The sequence below is a fragment of the Barbus barbus genome (genome assembly GCF_936440315.1).
Source record: "Barbus barbus genome assembly, chromosome: 10".
Lineage (NCBI taxonomy): Eukaryota > Metazoa > Chordata > Actinopteri > Cypriniformes > Cyprinidae > Barbus > Barbus barbus.
In genome coordinates this window covers 31,089,043-31,106,814 of record NC_136738.1, presented here as the reverse complement: position 1 = coordinate 31,106,814, position 17,772 = coordinate 31,089,043, and the positions used below count along the sequence as shown (strand labels likewise).

The window sequence follows — 17,772 nt, the reverse complement described above, 5'->3', positions numbered from 1 at the left end:
TGCTTGCAGCTATATTTATTTTTTTTTTTTTTTTTTATTATTTTTTATTTCGACTATCCGGGTACTTTTGGGGGCCTTAACGTGCCCGAAAACTCTCGAAAATTGGCACGCACATTGGAACCTGCGGCCATTAGGACGCCGCTGAGGCTGGGACCCGGGCGTGGCACAGGGGCTCTACGGCGCCCCCTGGAAAATTGTCAGAAAACTTGATGTATAGCTCACACATACTTGCACGTATTCATATGAAACTCGGTACACATATAGAACTCATTGAGCTGAACAACTTTCACGCTGCATGTCTTAGGCTCCGCCCAACAGGAAGTCGGCTATTCAGGGCTGTTTAAAAAGCGCATGCTCTGGAATTTGATATACTCCTCTGAGGATTTCCATACGATTGCCACCAAACTAGGTGAACATGATCTCAAGACATTGGGGACGCTAAATTGCGAAGATATTTTTGATATGTCGAACGGTTTGCCCGTGGCGAGGCGATGAAGTTATGGCGAAAAATGAGACCCAGGAAATGCCTAATAACGTCCACATACATTGTATGATGTAGATCAAACTTCAGTGATTTGTTCGTTGTATGATGCCGATCGGATAGATGTGACTATTATGACTGAAAGTTATAGCGCCACCAACTGGCTGCAGGAAGTGTGTCGTTTTCAAAATGCTTTGAATTCAGCATCTTCTTTTACCTCGATTTGCTTCAAACTTCACCAGAATAATGTCAAAACACGGCCGATGTAAAACTGTGAAGGGAATATTGATATCTAAAATTATGTTGCCATGGCAACGTGTCAAAGTTGAAAATTCGTTTCTGGTGATTTTGAGGCAGATAACATGTTTAGAATGTCATGAAACTCAACACACATATCAGTATTAATGATAGTTAGACACTGGAAAAAGCTCATAAACGGGCGTGGAAGAGGCACTCTATAGCGCCACCTTTTGTCAAAAATGGGGGGGTTAGTTTTAGCTACAGACACCAAACTCGGTACATAAATTGTTCTTATTAATCCGGACAACTTTCTAATTTACAGTCATTAGCTACGACCAACAGGACGTCGGCTATATTTATTTTAATGTGGGTTTTTTTTTAAAACGGGCTGTAAACAAATTCATACTCCTCAAAGCAGAAACACGTAAATCACACCAAACATTTTTTCTCATGATGCCAAAATACTGAAGATGCTAAATTGCGGACGGATTTAGGATATCTTGAACGATGATTTAATGGCAATTTATTAAAGTTACAGTAAAAAAGAGAAAACTTTTTTTTTTTTTTTTTTTAAGAACAGCTTCCAAACACTTCATAAAAAAATTACATACACAGAACAATACAGTCTGAGGATATGTGATTAATTTCATGAATTTACAATACACTATGCAGAGGAGAAAATTTAAAAACTATCAGACAGTTGTTACAATGCTTCTATGAGTGAGAGATCCCTGCCAGCCTGCAGCTGAGTGAGGGGTGGGGGTGGGGTGGGGTGTGAGTGACTGTGTGGATTGAGGAGCTGGGAGAGAGAGAAAGAGAGAGAGGGTCTGTTTTTTTAAAATCTTTAAAAAATGCTTATAAAGCATTAAAGGTTTTCATAACACTTTATAATTAAGTCTCATTTGTTAACAGTAGGGAATGCATTAATTAACATGAACTAACAATGAAAAATATAATTTTTTACAGCATGTTAATTCTTCATTGATAGTATGAACTTACAATGAACTAACAATGAACAAAATATTTTTAATGTTAGAAAAATAGTCATGTTCAAAAGAGAAACTTTAAAATTTAATAATATATTAACACATTTTGGAATTAATATTGATCAACATTAAATGGAATATAATTATTAATGATTATATATATATAATGATAGCTACAGACACCAAACTTGGTACATAAATTGTTCACATTAAGCCGGACAACTTTCTAATTTACAGACATTAGCTACGACCAACAGGAAGTCTGATTTTTTTTTTTATGTGTTTTTTTTTTCAAAACGGGCTGTAAACAAATTCATACACCTCCAAGCAGAAACCACAAATTCACACCAAACACAGAACAAGACATTCTGAGGATATGTGATTAATTCCATGAATTTACAGTACACTATGGCGAGAAGAAAATTTTTAAACTTATCAGAGATATCCTGTCACTGTGCTTCTAATGTGTGCGGTAGGTGACTGGGTGGGTGACTGACTGTGAGTTCAGTGAGTGTGGAGGGGGAGGGAGGGGGGGAGAGAGAGAGAGAGAGAGAGAGAGGGAGACAGAGAGAGAGTCTGTTTAAACTTCTCAATAAAATCCTTAAAAAATGCTTATAAAGCATTAAAGATTTTGATAACACTTTATAATTGAGTCTCATTTGTTAACAGTAGGGAATGCATTAATTAACATGAACTAACAATGAAAAATATATATTTTACAGCATGTTAATTCTTCATTGATAGTATGAACTTACAATGAACTAACAATGAACAAAATATTTTTAATATTAGAAAAATAGTCATGTTCAAAAGATAAAACTTTAAAATTTAATATATTAACACATTTTGGAATTGATTTTAAACATTAAAACATTGATTTCAACATTAAATGGTATATATTTATTAATGATGTAAATTAACAACAGTTAAATAATGTTGTTTTTTAACATTGGTTAATTCACAAATAACATTAAATATTAACAATATATTTTTTACTTTATTCATTTGTGTTAGAAAAAATTATTCATTTTAGTTAATGGAAAAATAAATCATTAAAAAATGCTTATAAATCATTAAAACCTTTGGTAACTATAATAATTTCTCATTTGTTAGCATTAGTAAATGCATTAACTAACATCAACTACCAATGAAAAATATATTTTCACAGAATTTAAAGTTTTATATGTTGTTCTGTGTGTGTGTGTTTCACTGAGTTGATGGTTTGGATTAACCCTTTAATTGCCGTATCCCTTAAAACCAAACTGCCAGAGGGTTACTGTGATGCTTGTGCTCGCTGGGCACCGTTTTATCGATGCCACCGGGGTGGCGTATGCTGACGGCTTGGGCCCGTCATCGCTGCTCGCAGCTATATTTATTTTTTTTTTTTTTTTTTTATTTTTTTTATTTCAATCATCCGGGCACTTTTGGGGGCCTTAACGTGCCCGAAAACTCTCGAAAATTGGCACGCACGTTGGAACCTGCGGCCATTAGGACGCCGCTGAGGCTGGGACCCGGGCGTGGCACAGGGGCTCTACGGCGCCCCCTGGAAAATTGTCAGAAAGCTTGATGTATAGCTCACACATACTTGCACGTATTCATATGAAACTCGGTACACATATAGAACTCATTGAGCCGAACAACTTTCGCGCAGCATGTCATAGGCTCCGCCCAACAGGAAGTCGGCTATTCAGGGCTGTTTAAAAAGCGCATGCTCTGGAATTTGATATACTCCTCTGAGGATTTCCATACGATTGCCACCAAACTCGGTGAACATGATCTCAAGACATTGGGGACGCTAAATTGCGAAGATATTTTTGATATGTCGAACGGTTTGCCCGTGGCGAGGCGATGAAGTTATGGCGAAAAATGAGACCCAGGAAATGCCTAATAACGTCCACATACATTGTATGATGTTGATCAAACTCCAGTGGTTTGTTCGTTGTATGATGCCGATCGGATAGATGTGACTATTATGACTGAAAGTTATAGCGCCACCAACTGGCTGCAGGAAGTGTGTCGTTTTCAAAATTATTTGAATTCAGCATCTTATTTTTACTCGATTTGCTTCAAACTTCACCAGAATAATGTCAAAACACGGCCGATGTAAAACTGTGAAGGGAATATTGATATCTAAAATTATGTTGCCATGGCAACGTGTCAAAGTTGAAAATTCGTTTCTGGTGATTTTGAGGCAGATAACATGTTTAGAATGTCATGAAACTCAACACACATATCCATTTTAATGATAGTTAGACACTGGAAAAACCTCATAAACGGGCGTGGAAGAGGCACTCTATAGCGCCACCTTTTGTCAAAAATGGGGGGGTTAGTTTTAGCTACAGACACCAAACTCGGTACATAAATTGTTCTTATTAATCCGGACAACTTTCTAATTTACAGTCATTAGCTACGACCAACAGGACGTCGGCTATATTTATTTTAATGTGGGTTTTTTTTTAAAACGGGCTGTAAACAAATTCATACTCCTCAAAGCAGAAACACGTAAATCACACCAAACATTTTTTCTCATGATGCCAAAATACTGAAGATGCTAAATTGCGGACGGATTTAGGATATCTTGAACGATGATTTAATGGCAATTTATTAAAGTTACAGTAAAAAAGAGATTTTTTTTTTTTTTTTATCTTTTAAGAGCAGCTTCCAAACACTTCATAAAAAATTACATACACAGAACAATACAGTCTGAGGATATGTGATTAATTTCATGAATTTACAATACACTATGCAGAGGAGAAAATTTAAAAACTATCAGACAGTTGTTACAATGCTTCTATGAGTGAGAGTTCCCTGTCAGCCTGCAGCTGAGTGAGGGGGTGGGGGTGGGGTGTGAGTGACTGTGTGAGTGACTGTGTGGATTGAGGAGCTGGGTGAGAGAGAGAAAGAGAGAGAGGGTCTGTTTTTTTTAAATCTTTAAAAAATGCTTATAAAGCATTAAAGGTTTTCATAACACTTTATAATTAAGTCTCAATTGTTAACAGTAGGGAATGCATTAATTAACATGAACTAACAATGAAAAATATAATTTTTTACAGCATGTTAATTCTTCATTGATAGTATGAACTTACAATGAACTAACAATGAACAAAATATTTTTAATGTTAGAAAAATAGTCATGTTCAAAAGAGAAACTTTAAAATTTAATAATATATTAACACATTTTGGAATTAATATTGATCAACATTAAATGGAATATAATTATTAATGATTATATATATATAATGATAGCTACAGACACCAAACTTGGTACATAAATTGTTCACATTAAGCCGGACAACTTTCTAATTTACAGACATTAGCTACGACCAACAGGAAGTCGGCTTTTTTTTTTTTATGTGTTTTTTTTTTTCAAAACGGGCTGTAAACAAATTCATACACCTCCAAGCAGAAACCACAAATTCACACCAAACACAGAACAAGACAGTCTGAGGATATGTGATTAATTCCATGAATTTACAGTACACTATGGCGAGAAGAAAATTTTAAAACTTATCAGAGATCTCCTGTCACTGTGCTTCTAATGTGTGCGGTAGGTGACTGGGTGAGTGACTGACTGTGTGAGTTCAGTGAGTGTGGAGGGGGAGAGAGAGAGAGAGAGAGAGAGAAAGAGAGAGAGAGAGAGAGAGAGTCTGTTTAAACTTCTCAATAAAATCCTTAAAAAATGCTTAAAGCATTAAAGGTTTTGATAACACTTTATAATTGAGTCTCATTTGTTAACAGTAGGGAATGCATTAATTAACATGAACTAACAATGAAAAATATATTTTTTAAAGCATGTTAATTCTTCATTGATAGTATGAACTTACAATGAGCTAACAATGAACATAATATTTTTAATATTAGAAAAATAGTCATGTTCAAAAGATAAAACTTTAAAATTTAATATATTAACACATTTTGGAATTGATTTTAAACATTAAAACATTGATTTCAACATTAAATGGTATATATTTATTAATGATGTAAATTAACAACAGTTAAATAATGTTGTTTTTTAACATTGGTTAATTCACAAATAACATTAAATATTAACAATATATTTTTTACTTTATTCATTTGTGTTAGAAAAAATTATTCATTTTAGTTAATGGAAAAATAAATCATTAAAAAATGCTTATAAATCATTAAAACCTTTGGTAACTATAATAATTTCTCATTTGTTAGCATTAGTAAATGCATTAACTAACATCAACTACCAATGAAAAATATATTTTCATAGAATTTAAAGTTTTATATGTTGTTCTGTGTGTGTGTGTTTCACAGAGTTGATGGTTTGGATTAACCCTTTAATTGCCGTATCCCTTAAAACCAAACTGCCAGAGGGTTACTGTGATGCTTGTGCTCGCTGGGCACCGTTTTATCGATGCCACCGGGGGTGGCGTATGCTGACGGCTTGGGCCCGTCATCGCTGCTCGCAGCTATATTTTTTTTTATTTTTATTTTTTTTATTTTTTATTTCAATCATCCGGGCACTTTTGGGGGCCTTAACGTGCCCGAAAACTCTCGAAAATTGGCACGCACATTGGAACCTGCGGCCATTAGGACGCCGCTGAGGCTGGGACCCGGGCATGGCACAGGGGCTCTACGGCGCCCCCTGGAAAATTGTCAGAAAGCTTGATGTATAGCTCACACATACTTGCACGTATTCATATGAAACTCGGTACACATATAGAACTCATTGAGCTGAACAACTTCCGCGCAGCATGTCATAGGCTCTGCCCAACAGGAAGTCGGCTATTCAGGGCTGTTTAAAAAGCGCATGCTCTGGAATTTGATATACTCCTCTGAGGATTTCCATACGATTGCCACCAAACTAGGTGAACATGATCTCAAGACATTGGGGACGCTAAATTGCAAAGATATTTTTGATATGTCGAACGGTTTGCCCGTGGCGAGGCGATGAAGTTATGGTGAAAAATGAGACCCAGGAAATGCCTAATAACGTCCACATACATTGTATGATGTAGATCAAACTTCAGAGATTTGTTCGTTGTATGATGCCGATCGGATAGATGTGACTATTATGACTGAAAGTTATAGCGCCACCAACTGGCTGCAGGAAGTGTGTCGTTTTCAAAATGCTTTGAATTCAGCATCTTATTTTTACTCGATTTGCTTCAAACTTCACCAGAATAATGTCAAAACACGGCCGATGTAAAACTGTGGAGGGAATATTGATATCTAAAATTATGTTGCCATGGCAACGTGTCAAAGTTGAAAATTCGTTTCTGGTGATTTTGAGGCAGATAACATGTTTAGAATGTCATGAAACTCAACACGCATATCCATTTTAATGATAGTTAGACACTGGAAAAAGTTCATAAACGGGCGTGAAAGAGGCACTCTATAGCGCCACCTTTTGTCAAAAATGGGGGAGTTAGTTTTAGCTACAGACACCAAACTCGGTACATAAATTGTTCTTATTAATCCGGACAACTTTCTAATTTACAGTCATTAGCTACGACCAACAGGAAGTCGGCTATATTTATTTTAATGTGGGTTTTTTTTTTAAACGGGCTGTAAACAAATTCATACTCCTCCAAACAGAAACACGGAAATCACACCAAACATTTTTTCTCATGATGCCAAAATACTGATGATGCTAAATTGCGGACGGATTTAGGATATCTTGAACGATGATTTAATGGAAATTTATTAAAGTTACAGTAAACAAGAAAAAACTTTTTTTTTTTTATCTTTTAAGAGCAGCTTCCAAACACTTCATAAAAAATTACATACACAGAACAATACAGTCTGAGGTTATGGGATTAATTTCATGAATTTACAATACACTATGCGGAGGAGAAAATTTAAAAACTATCAGAGCTGCTTTTGAGTGAGAGCTCCCTGCCAGCCTGCCTCTGAGTGAGAGCTCCCTGTCACTGCTGCTGAGTGAGGGGTGGGGTGGGCTGTGAGTGACTGTGTGAGTGACTGTGTGGATTGAGTGTGGATTGAGCCAGTGGGTGAGAGAGAGAAAGAGAGAGAGGGTCTGTTTTTTAAAATCTTTAAAAAATGCTTATAAATCATTAAAGATTTTGATAACACTTTATAATAAGGTCTCAATTCTTAACATTAGGAAATGCATTAATTAACGTGAACTAACAATGAAAAATATATTTTTACAGCATGTTAATTCTTCCATGATAGTATGAACTAACAAAGAACAATTTTTTTAAAAGCATTTATTAATCTTTTTAATGTTAGAAAAATAGTCATGTTCAAAAGATAAACTTTAAAATTTAATAATATATAAACACATTTTGGATTAATATTGATCAACATTAAATGGTATATAATTATAAATGATTATATATATAATGATAGCTACAGACACCAAACTCGGTACATAAATTGTTCTTATTAATCCGGACAACTTTCTAATTTACAGTCATTAGCTACGACCAACAGGAAATCGGCTATTTTTTTTTTAATGTGTTTTTTTTTTTAAAAACGGGCTGTAAACAAATTCATACTCCTTCAAGCAGAAACCAAAAATTCACACCAAACATTTTTTCACATGCTTCCAAGATACTGAAGATGCTTCATTGCGGACCGATTTAGGATATCTTGAACGGTGTTTTAATGGCAATTTATTAAAGTTACAGTAAAAAATAACACTTTTTTTTTTATCATCTTTAAAGAGCAGCTTCCAAACACTTCATAAAAAATTACATACACAGAACAAGACCGTCTGAGGATATGTGATTAATTTCATGAATTTACAATACACTATGGAGAGCAGAAAATTAAAAAACTTATCAGAGATCTCCTGTCACTGCTTCTAATGTGTGCGGTGGGTGACTGGGTGGGTGACTGACTGTGTGAGTTCAGTGAGTGTAGAGGGAGAGAGAGAGAGAGAGAGAGAGAAAGAGAGAGAGAGAGAGAGAGAGAGGGTCTGTTTAAACTTCTCAATAAAATCCTTAAAAAATGCTTATAAAGCATTAAAGGTTTTGATAACACTTCATAATTAAGTCTCATTTGTTAACAGTAGGGAATGCATTAATTAACATGAACTAACAATGAAAAATATATTTTTTACAGCATGTTAATTCTTCATTGATAGTATGAACTTACAATGAACTAACAATGAACAAAATATTTTTAATATTAGAAAAATAGTCATGTTCAAAAGATAAAACTTTAAAATGTAATAATATATTAACACATTTTGGAATTGATTTTGATCAACATTAAATGGTATATAATTATTAATGATGTTAACTAACAACAGTTAAATAATGTTGTTTTTTAACATTGGTTAATGCACAAATAACATTAAATATTAACAATATATTTTTTACTTTATTCATTTGTGTTAGAAAAAATTATTCATGTTAGTTAATGGAAAAATAAATCATTAAAACCTTTGGTAACTATAATAATTTCTCATTTGTTAGCATTAGTAAATGCATTATCAACTACCAATGAAAAATATATTTTCACAGAATTTAAAGTTTTATATGTTGTTCTGTGTGTGTGTGTTTCACAGAGTTGATGGTTTGGATTAACCCTTTAATTGCCGTATCCCTTAAAACCAAACTGCCAGAGGGTTACTGTGATGCTTGTGCTCGCTGGGCACCGTTTTATCGATGCCACCGGGGTGGCGTATGCTGACGGCTTGGGCCCGTCATCGCTGCTTGCAGCTATATTTATACTTTGTATTTTTTTTTTTTTTTGAATATTGAATTTCAGTCAAATTTTCATCCCCTTTTTGGAAGTAAAATGGGTTGCATGCATTGTTTCATGTTGATTATATTATATTATATTTATTATACTATATTATATTGAAGACATGTAGACTTTGTGAGTCCAAAAGTTGTAATTATTGATTATTTTAAAGATCAATAAAGCAGAATATCCAGTTCTGCTCCTGGTTTAGTTACTGCTAAGTGTCTAAATCCTGCGTGATGATGGTCTAATCAGCATGTCGAAGGGGTCGAGGGAAATGCACAGCAATCAAGAGATTGAGCCAGTTAATGTGTGCTTTGGATCCAGTCAATGTTCGCGTTTTCGAAGCGAGCGAGTTAATGGTCCCTCCACCTGAAGGAGCTTTAGATTGATGCTCTTTTCCCAGACCTCATCTCAGGGTGAGGAGCTTGCCGTTCCTATTAACCCCACCTGTCCAAATGGGAAATATCCCCATCTGTCAAACACAGCTTTCAATAATAAATCGGGACAAATTAAGAGGGTCCCTCAGAAGGTGTCCTGCTGTCTCACCCGTCTCTGGCCAAACAAACCATGAGTGTTACTCCTGTGAACTCTGCTGTTAGGACATCACTTCACAGAGAAATATTTCACTTTCATTTCTCTTAGATCAGATGCCTCCTTTGGGTATGGGAGATTTTTCAAGGGAGGAATTGAATAAAGAATTACGAAATAAGCCAACTGAGGTTGAGCATTACAGTGATTTTAACAGAAAATAGGTATTTTTAGGCATGAAGTCCCATTTAAACATGGTCAAATCACTGTAAACTCATCTGAATCTACTGATGTTCCCTTATGTTTTCTTTTAATATTTGTAAAGTTGCGTGTGATGTGATTAAATCAGTTTATGCTGTGCATATAAACTAGTTCCTCATTTGATGATCTTTGTCCATCTGTGTTAAGATCCTCATGTTTTTATCCATTAGGCTGCTGATCTTTTATCATTTATAGCTGCAGGATGACTGGATGGCAGTGATGGGTCAGAAAGACTCTCATTTGTGAGCTGCATTATTTATCAAGTGCAAACAGTGGGATGATACTGGGCTTCAGTGTTAGATCAACATGGATTGAGAGCGGCTCCTCAAGGGCTCACAGACCTCAAGCTGTTCTGTTATGAGCTTCAGTTCAGCAGCCAGTCATGACAGCCCTGTTATAAAAACCAAAAGTTTTAAAAAGAGTTTGATCTGTCAGCCACCATGCCACAATTTAAAGACATGAAAAAATAATTTTTTCATGTCTTTAAATTGTTTAGAGCATTTAGAATAATGTAAAAAAGAAAAGAAAAGATTTTTCATGAATTGTGCTATGTCCTCAAATCAGTTTGGAGATTAAAATAATTGTGAGATAATTGTAAAAAATAATAAACAGATGTTTCTCATTTTAAATAAACAATAAAAACCAAAATGACAAATTTACTTCAGCCAGAAATTTTTTTTTGGCGTGGTTAAATAAATGTTCAGCTATATCTTCAAAAGATTTTTTAACTTTGGCACATTTTTTATAGTGATGATATAGCAAGGAAATAGGAAATTTTGTAAATTCTGTTATGCTAGCATATGGAAATGTTTGTAAAGTGTTACAAATAACCTCGCATTTGTGCCCCGCTCAACCCGTACATGTGAAATGCTTATTACAGACAGTTTATGGATTAAATGCATATGAAGGAATGAAAACAACAAACTCTTTACATCTCTCGGAAAGATACAGCACCGAGTTCAAACAGACGATAGAAATGCATGAACATAAACATACCTCAAACAGTTTTCACAACATTTGAATTTCCCGGTGTATGCAATCCGATGCAGAACACAGCGCAGTGAAGTGAGCGAGTATCTTCTCATTAATAATGTGGACCGATCATTTTAATAATGAACCGTCGCTCTGAGACTGTTATTACAACTCATGCGCGCCTGCGCTTCAAAACACACAACTTAAATCCGGCCTTTGCAATTCGAAAAAGGCATTGAGCAATATCACAATTCATAATTAATCTATGCATAACGTCCAGCCCTAGGAACTGTGTGTGTATCATTTAGCTGCCGCCCAATGGCTTTGTGCGACCCAGCTTGTCCCACTCTGCGACCCACAGTTGGAAAACCCCTGTTCTAGTTAGTCATTAAACATTTTGAATCTACTTGACTACAATGACTGTTTGTTTGAAATAATTGTTCCTCTGATTTAAGAAAAAAAGAAGCCATTTCAAAGCAATTACATAAATATGGCAATATATGTCGTATATAATCATATATAAGTAACAGCAAATATTGCATCTAAATGTAAATCAGATGATTATGAAGTTTCTAAGGCTGTCTCTGGTTCTCTCTGCAGGTGGTGGCGTATCATTACTGTCAGGCTGATAACACGTACACGTGTCTGGTTCCTGAGCTTGTGCACAGCGTGGCTGCTCTCCTGTGCCGAGCGCATCAGCTGAGCGCATACAGAGAGCTGCTGCTGAAAGAGCCGCACCTGCAGAGCATGCTCAGTCTGCGCTCCTGTGTGCAGGACCCCATGGCTGCCTTCCGCAGGGGGATCCTGCAGCCGCTCGCCAACCTGCGCAAAGGTACGCGAAACCAGCCCCATTTCCCTGCTTCAAACATGTCTCTGATAAGGTTACGAGAAGTGTTCATTTCGTTAACGAAAACTATGACAAAAAAATATTAGTTGACAACCTTTTTTTCCATAAAGAATACAGAAAAGCATTGATGATCTAAAAATATCAGCAAACATGTATTCGGCTCAAATGAAAATGCAATACAGCCAGTCTGTGAAAAACATGAATATAATCAGGAATTAAGGAAATAGGAAAGGGTTTTTAAGGGTTTCTGCAGGTTTTTAAAAAATGTTAATTTTCCCTTCCACAAATTAAGGTCTTAAATTGGAGCAGAAAGTCTTAAACTCATAGTTATGGCATTAAATTTTACATGCACTGCAAAAAAAAAAATGGTTTTCCAGTACAAATCTAAGCATCCTTAAAACAAGATACATTTACTTGGAGATGCAAAATGACATAAGTTGAAGTCCAGTTTTCTGAGAAAAAAAAAAGTGAGTTTATGCTTAGAACAAGAACAAATGGGTTTGAAAACTTGTTTTCCTTTGAATTAAGTTGATATTTCTGAGTCCAGTGGGAGATATTTGTCTCGTTTTGGTCATAAATTCACTTAATTTTTACCACTTTCTCAGAAAATAAGACATATTATCTTAAGTCATTTTCTCAATGTGTCTTGACTTAAGAATCTGTACATATTTGCACTGGAAAACAAGACAAAAATACTGTGACAAAAATAGTGTGATCAGAAGATACAGTAAAAGTTATTTCCATCATATAGCTGTTTTCTCTCTCTCTTTTTCTCCCCCATCAGTTGCACATTATTGTAAAGAAAACAATGTCATCCAGACAGTCCTTGCGTGCATTTCACTCCACATTATGGAAGTAAAATAGGTTGCAAATGTCATTTCTTGTTGATGTTAATTCCATAATTGAGTGATTAATATTTTATCTCTCCCTGCATCGTTACAGTTCAGGGAAGGTTATGTGGACAGAAGGAACATCAGGGAATGAACTGTTGTATCACACCGGATGAGTCAGATGTCATGTGTTTGATGTTCAGCAGATGGTCAGATTATATAAATGGGGTGGATTTGCTTGGTTGTTGCATTAAATGCAGTGAAATCCATTTTCCAAAGGCTGTTAGCACATATGCTCTGATGTACTGGCCAAATTTATTTCTTAGAAATGGAATTGTTTCAGTGAAATGAATTAAATCTACTGAACTTCCAGAAATAATAAGCTTGGCAATCAAGAACCGGTTTAATTTTATAAAGAAAATACTGGAACTGAACGAATTTCAAGACTTTTGGTTTCATTAATAGTTTGTCTACATTCTTTTCAAAACACTGGAATCATTAACAGAAATAGTTAAATTCCTTCTTGAATTATTGACATGTGTCATGAAGAGGTATTAAAGCCTCAGTTTTCCTCTTGATTATCTATAGGTTTCTCCTGCATCATCCGTGCATTTATTTTCTCTTTAGGCTCAGGCTCTGTCCGAGTCTCTGAGATCTCAAGGTCATTGTGGTTTGTTTTATGTGGAGGTCCAGTCTTTTGCTCAGCTCGATCAATATTTTATTGTAGAAGTGTGCGTTTCAGATGGAGATAAACAAACCCTGTGTTTGTATGATGGAAATGGAAGATGCTTTGGATCAATACGGCCTCGAGAAGAGAGACGACAAACCTTGATGAAAACTATCTTCTGCTCTGCCCTCGTTGCAAAAAAAAGCGTTTAAGTAATTTTTATTTTATGTTTCTCTATTGGGATTTTCTTGCCTCAGTAAAAGCTTAAATTCAATACACATAGGCCCGGTTTCACAGACAGGGCTTAGACTAAGCCAGGATTAGGCCATAGTTCAATTAGGACATTTAAGTAACTTTTATAAACATACTTAGAAAAAAACATTACTGGTGTGCATCTTGAGACAAAACAAAGGCACTGATATATTTTAAGATCAGTCGGTGCAAGTTTCTTTCAGTTGAAACACCTCAGACTTACATTTTAGTCTAGGACTAGGCTTAAGCCTTGTCTGTGAAACCGGGGGATATTATAATATAGAGTAAAATAAATTAATAAAATGCAGCAGTTTGCAGCTCAATACACAAAATATATTTTTATTTTTTTATATTCTAAGAGAGAGCATATAAAATAAATATTATTCTTGATATATATTTATATAATATGTTTTCTATAGTATATATAATATATAGTATATTTGGTATTATTAATACTATTATTATTGAGACATACACTGCCCATCCAAAAAAAAAGTCACCACCTGGATTTAACCAAGCAAATAGGTAAGATCCTCCCATTGGATAATTACTGCATGGATGATTATGTTATGTGCCCAAAGAATGAGGTCAGCTGACTACCTGAATATACTGAATGACCAGGTTATTCCATCAATAATTTTTTCTTCCCTGATGGCACGGGCATATTCAAAGATGATAATGCCAGGATTCATCAGGCTCAAATTGTGAAAGAGGTTCAGGGAGCATGAGACATCATTTTCACACATGGATTGGCCACCACAGAGTCCAGAGTCAGACCTTAACCCCATTGAGAATCTTTGGGATGTGCTGGAGAAGACTTTGCGCAGCGGTCTGACTCTCCCATCATCAATGCAAGATCTTGGTGAAAAATTAATGCAACTTTGGATGGGAATAAATGTTGTGATATTGCAGAAGCTTATTGAAATGATGTCACGGCGAATGCGTGCCGTAATCAAAGGTAAAGGCGGTCCAACGAAATATTAGTGTGTGTGACTTTTTTTTTGGACGGGCAGTGTATTTATTTGCTTGCAGAGTGGAAAAATATGAGATTTATAAAATCTAAATAATGAGATTTATAATTTATCAATATATCTTTGAAAACAAGTCTTAATATGTTATGCAGTCTTGTTTCAAGTAAATTGATCTTGTTTTAAGATATTTTAGACTGGAAAATTTCCTGGAAAATAAGTCAATTACTGATAAAGTTATTATTTTTTTCTTTTTTTCCTGAATGTCCACTACAAGTACACAGTGTCTTATTGAAACCGATTCTTGGGAAAGTGCTTTGGCTGAATCTGTCCGTCATGCCATGAAGAAGTCAGCACAAAGATTTGTGGTGGATCTTTAAAAGCAGAGATGCTTTATGGTTGCTGCTCGGCCGTATTCCTCATTCAAATAATATTTGAAAGCAGAGGAAGTGCAGCTCTTGATGTGTTGCTGAAGAACTATTTCTCCGTCTCTGTGTGATTCCGCTGCGACGGCTCGGCTCTGGGAAGTCGCTCAGATCTCGTGTGTAATGAATTATTAAAGTGACTCCTGACGGATCCGGAGGGTGATGCTTCATTTGAGGCCAAACAAAGACGTGCCGCATCTGAAGACTTTAATTGTGAAGTGGACTGATCCGTGCTCGTCATTGAGTCTCACTTTCATTCTATTGCAGAGTGATTGATATTATATGGATTAATTTGAATAAATTGCTTATTTAAGTCAGTCTCATCTGCATGGAAAACTTCCGCATGTCTTAGCAGGAGCAGAATAAATATAATAACCACAATAACTCAAAGAAAAGAACAAGTCATTGCACATCTAGAGCCGGACTCAAGATTCAGATGTAAAGTAGCGTGAGAGATTTCGGTTATACACCGGAGACTCATTAGTGCTGAAGCTCTTCTGCTCTCTCTCCACCTCTTTCTTGGTATTTTACCATTTATTAATTATATTTCTGACTCAAACTGAATGAGCTGCATTTGAAGCTGCAGAAAAACACATACCTGTGATATTTATATTTTAATTAATGCACAAAAGGATTCTTTTGTTGACCATAAGCCATGAACCGCTACAGCTAGACTAATGAACTGCACAGCTAGACTGAAAAATTGTTTTATTCCTATTATTATTATGGTAACGCTTAGGTTAGGTAATGCATTAACTAACATGAGCTTACATTACCAGTATATTTTCACAGTATTTATTAATCTTCATTAATGTTAAATAATAAAAATGTTAATGTTGCACTAATTAATGTTAACAGATACAACTTTTGATCTTACAAACATATTAGTAAATGTTGAGATTAATATTAGTAGACATTAACTAAGATTAAAGGGTAAGGTCACTTCCAGAATAAAAATTTCCTGATAATTATCTCACCCACATGTCATCCAAGATGTTCACATCTTCCTTTCTTCAGTTGCAAAGAAATTAAGTTTTTTGAGAAAAACATTCCAGTATTTTTCTCCATATAATGGACTTCAATGGTGGCCAACGATTTGAATTTCCAAAATGCAGTTTCAGTGCAGCTTCAAAGGGAAGTTTCGAAGTGCTCCAATCGGATCGTGTATCATTTGATTCAGAACAGGACTTCAAAGCTCGTATTGCGAATCATTTAATTTAAATCGGGACTTCGGAGTGAAATCGTGGGATGTTTTTATCCCCACCAGGGATGTTGCGTTTACTTGTGTTATCTTTGATTAATATTTAAATTTGTTTTATGATCTGAAACATTAAAGTGTGACAAACGTGAAAAATAAAAAATCAGGAAGGGGGCCAACACTTTTTCACACCACTGTATGTGTGTGTCTATATATGTGAGTGTGTGTGTGTTAATGTATTTATTGAACCTTTAGACAAAAAAAAAAAAAAAAAAAAAAATATATATATATATGGCATTAATTTATTTAATTATTGTTTTGTATAATGTATGTAATGGATGTACTTTTTAATGTTGTTTATCAGAGAGGAAGATTCCAGAGGAAGAATGCATCATCTTGATTGATGGGTTGAACGAGGCGGAGTTTCACAAACCGGACTATGGTGACACTGTCGCCTCCTTCATCACCAAGATCATCTCCAAGTTCCCCAACTGGCTCAAACTGATCGTCACTGTGAGAACAAGCCTTCTGGTGAGATGTGAATATATACTGTATCTAAAGCTGCTGGAATGGGTGGCAGATCTATTATGAGCTGGAAAAATCAATGTTCAATGCAAATAATAAAATGCATCTAATCATATAAATAAATAAAACAGACTGGTCCAGTTTGACAGATGGACAGATTGAGTGACACCTCATCCTCAAAACCATAAACAAAACTACACTAGATGGAAAATATGACAAATTAGATGATATTAAATACAGTTTTGATGGCAGTTAGGGTAAATATGGTTTGTGTGACCACAATGTGTTTTGCGCAGTGAATCATTGGCTGCTGAGGCATGAAGCTGAATTTCAAGAGTTTGTTTTTTCACTTGTCATATTTCACCCAAAATCAAAAGAAATAAAAATAGTTGGTCACGCTTTATTTTAAGTTCCAGTTCTCACTATTAACAAACCATTAGCTATGACTATTGCTTCAATAAACTAATTTTTAGGTATTTTGTAGGGATGCAGAATATGTGCTTTATAAGTACTAATAAACAGCCAAGATATTAATAAAAGGCATACTAATAAGCAACTAGTTAATAGTGAGCATTGGTCCCTATACTAAAGTGTTAATTGTTATATACTGTATAATACATTACAGATATTAAAAAACAAACATACTATTGTTATAAATATTGAAATAAACGGGTATGAAAATATATCTTTCTGCAGGATACAATTTCTTATTTTGTCTTTTGATTTGGTAGTGAGATGGACGTTTTTGTCAGGTAGATCCATCTAACCCAGAATATTTTTCTCATCTGCTCAGATCAGATTGGGTGTTGCGTTCACCATCTCAGACTCTCCACCTCATCTTGTCACTTTGGGCAGGAGAATCTTGTAGCTCTAATAAGGAACATTGACCCTCCAAATGAGACG

General features: G+C 35.2%; 1 protein-coding gene across 4 annotated transcripts in view; it reads left to right on the top strand.

Moving 5' to 3' along the window:
* Nucleotides 1-17,772, top strand: part of LOC306876487 (protein TANC1-like) — a 173,552-nt gene that overhangs the window by 119,867 nt on the left and 35,913 nt on the right. For all 4 annotated transcript variants that reach the window (XM_079427697.1, XM_079427695.1, XM_079427698.1 and 1 more), the window contains 2 exons: nt 11,758-11,989; nt 16,709-16,875. In XM_079427697.1, the coding sequence (XP_079283823.1) occupies nt 11,758-11,989; nt 16,709-16,875 (399 nt within the window). The remainder of the gene's footprint in view (nt 1-11,757; nt 11,990-16,708; nt 16,876-17,772) is intronic.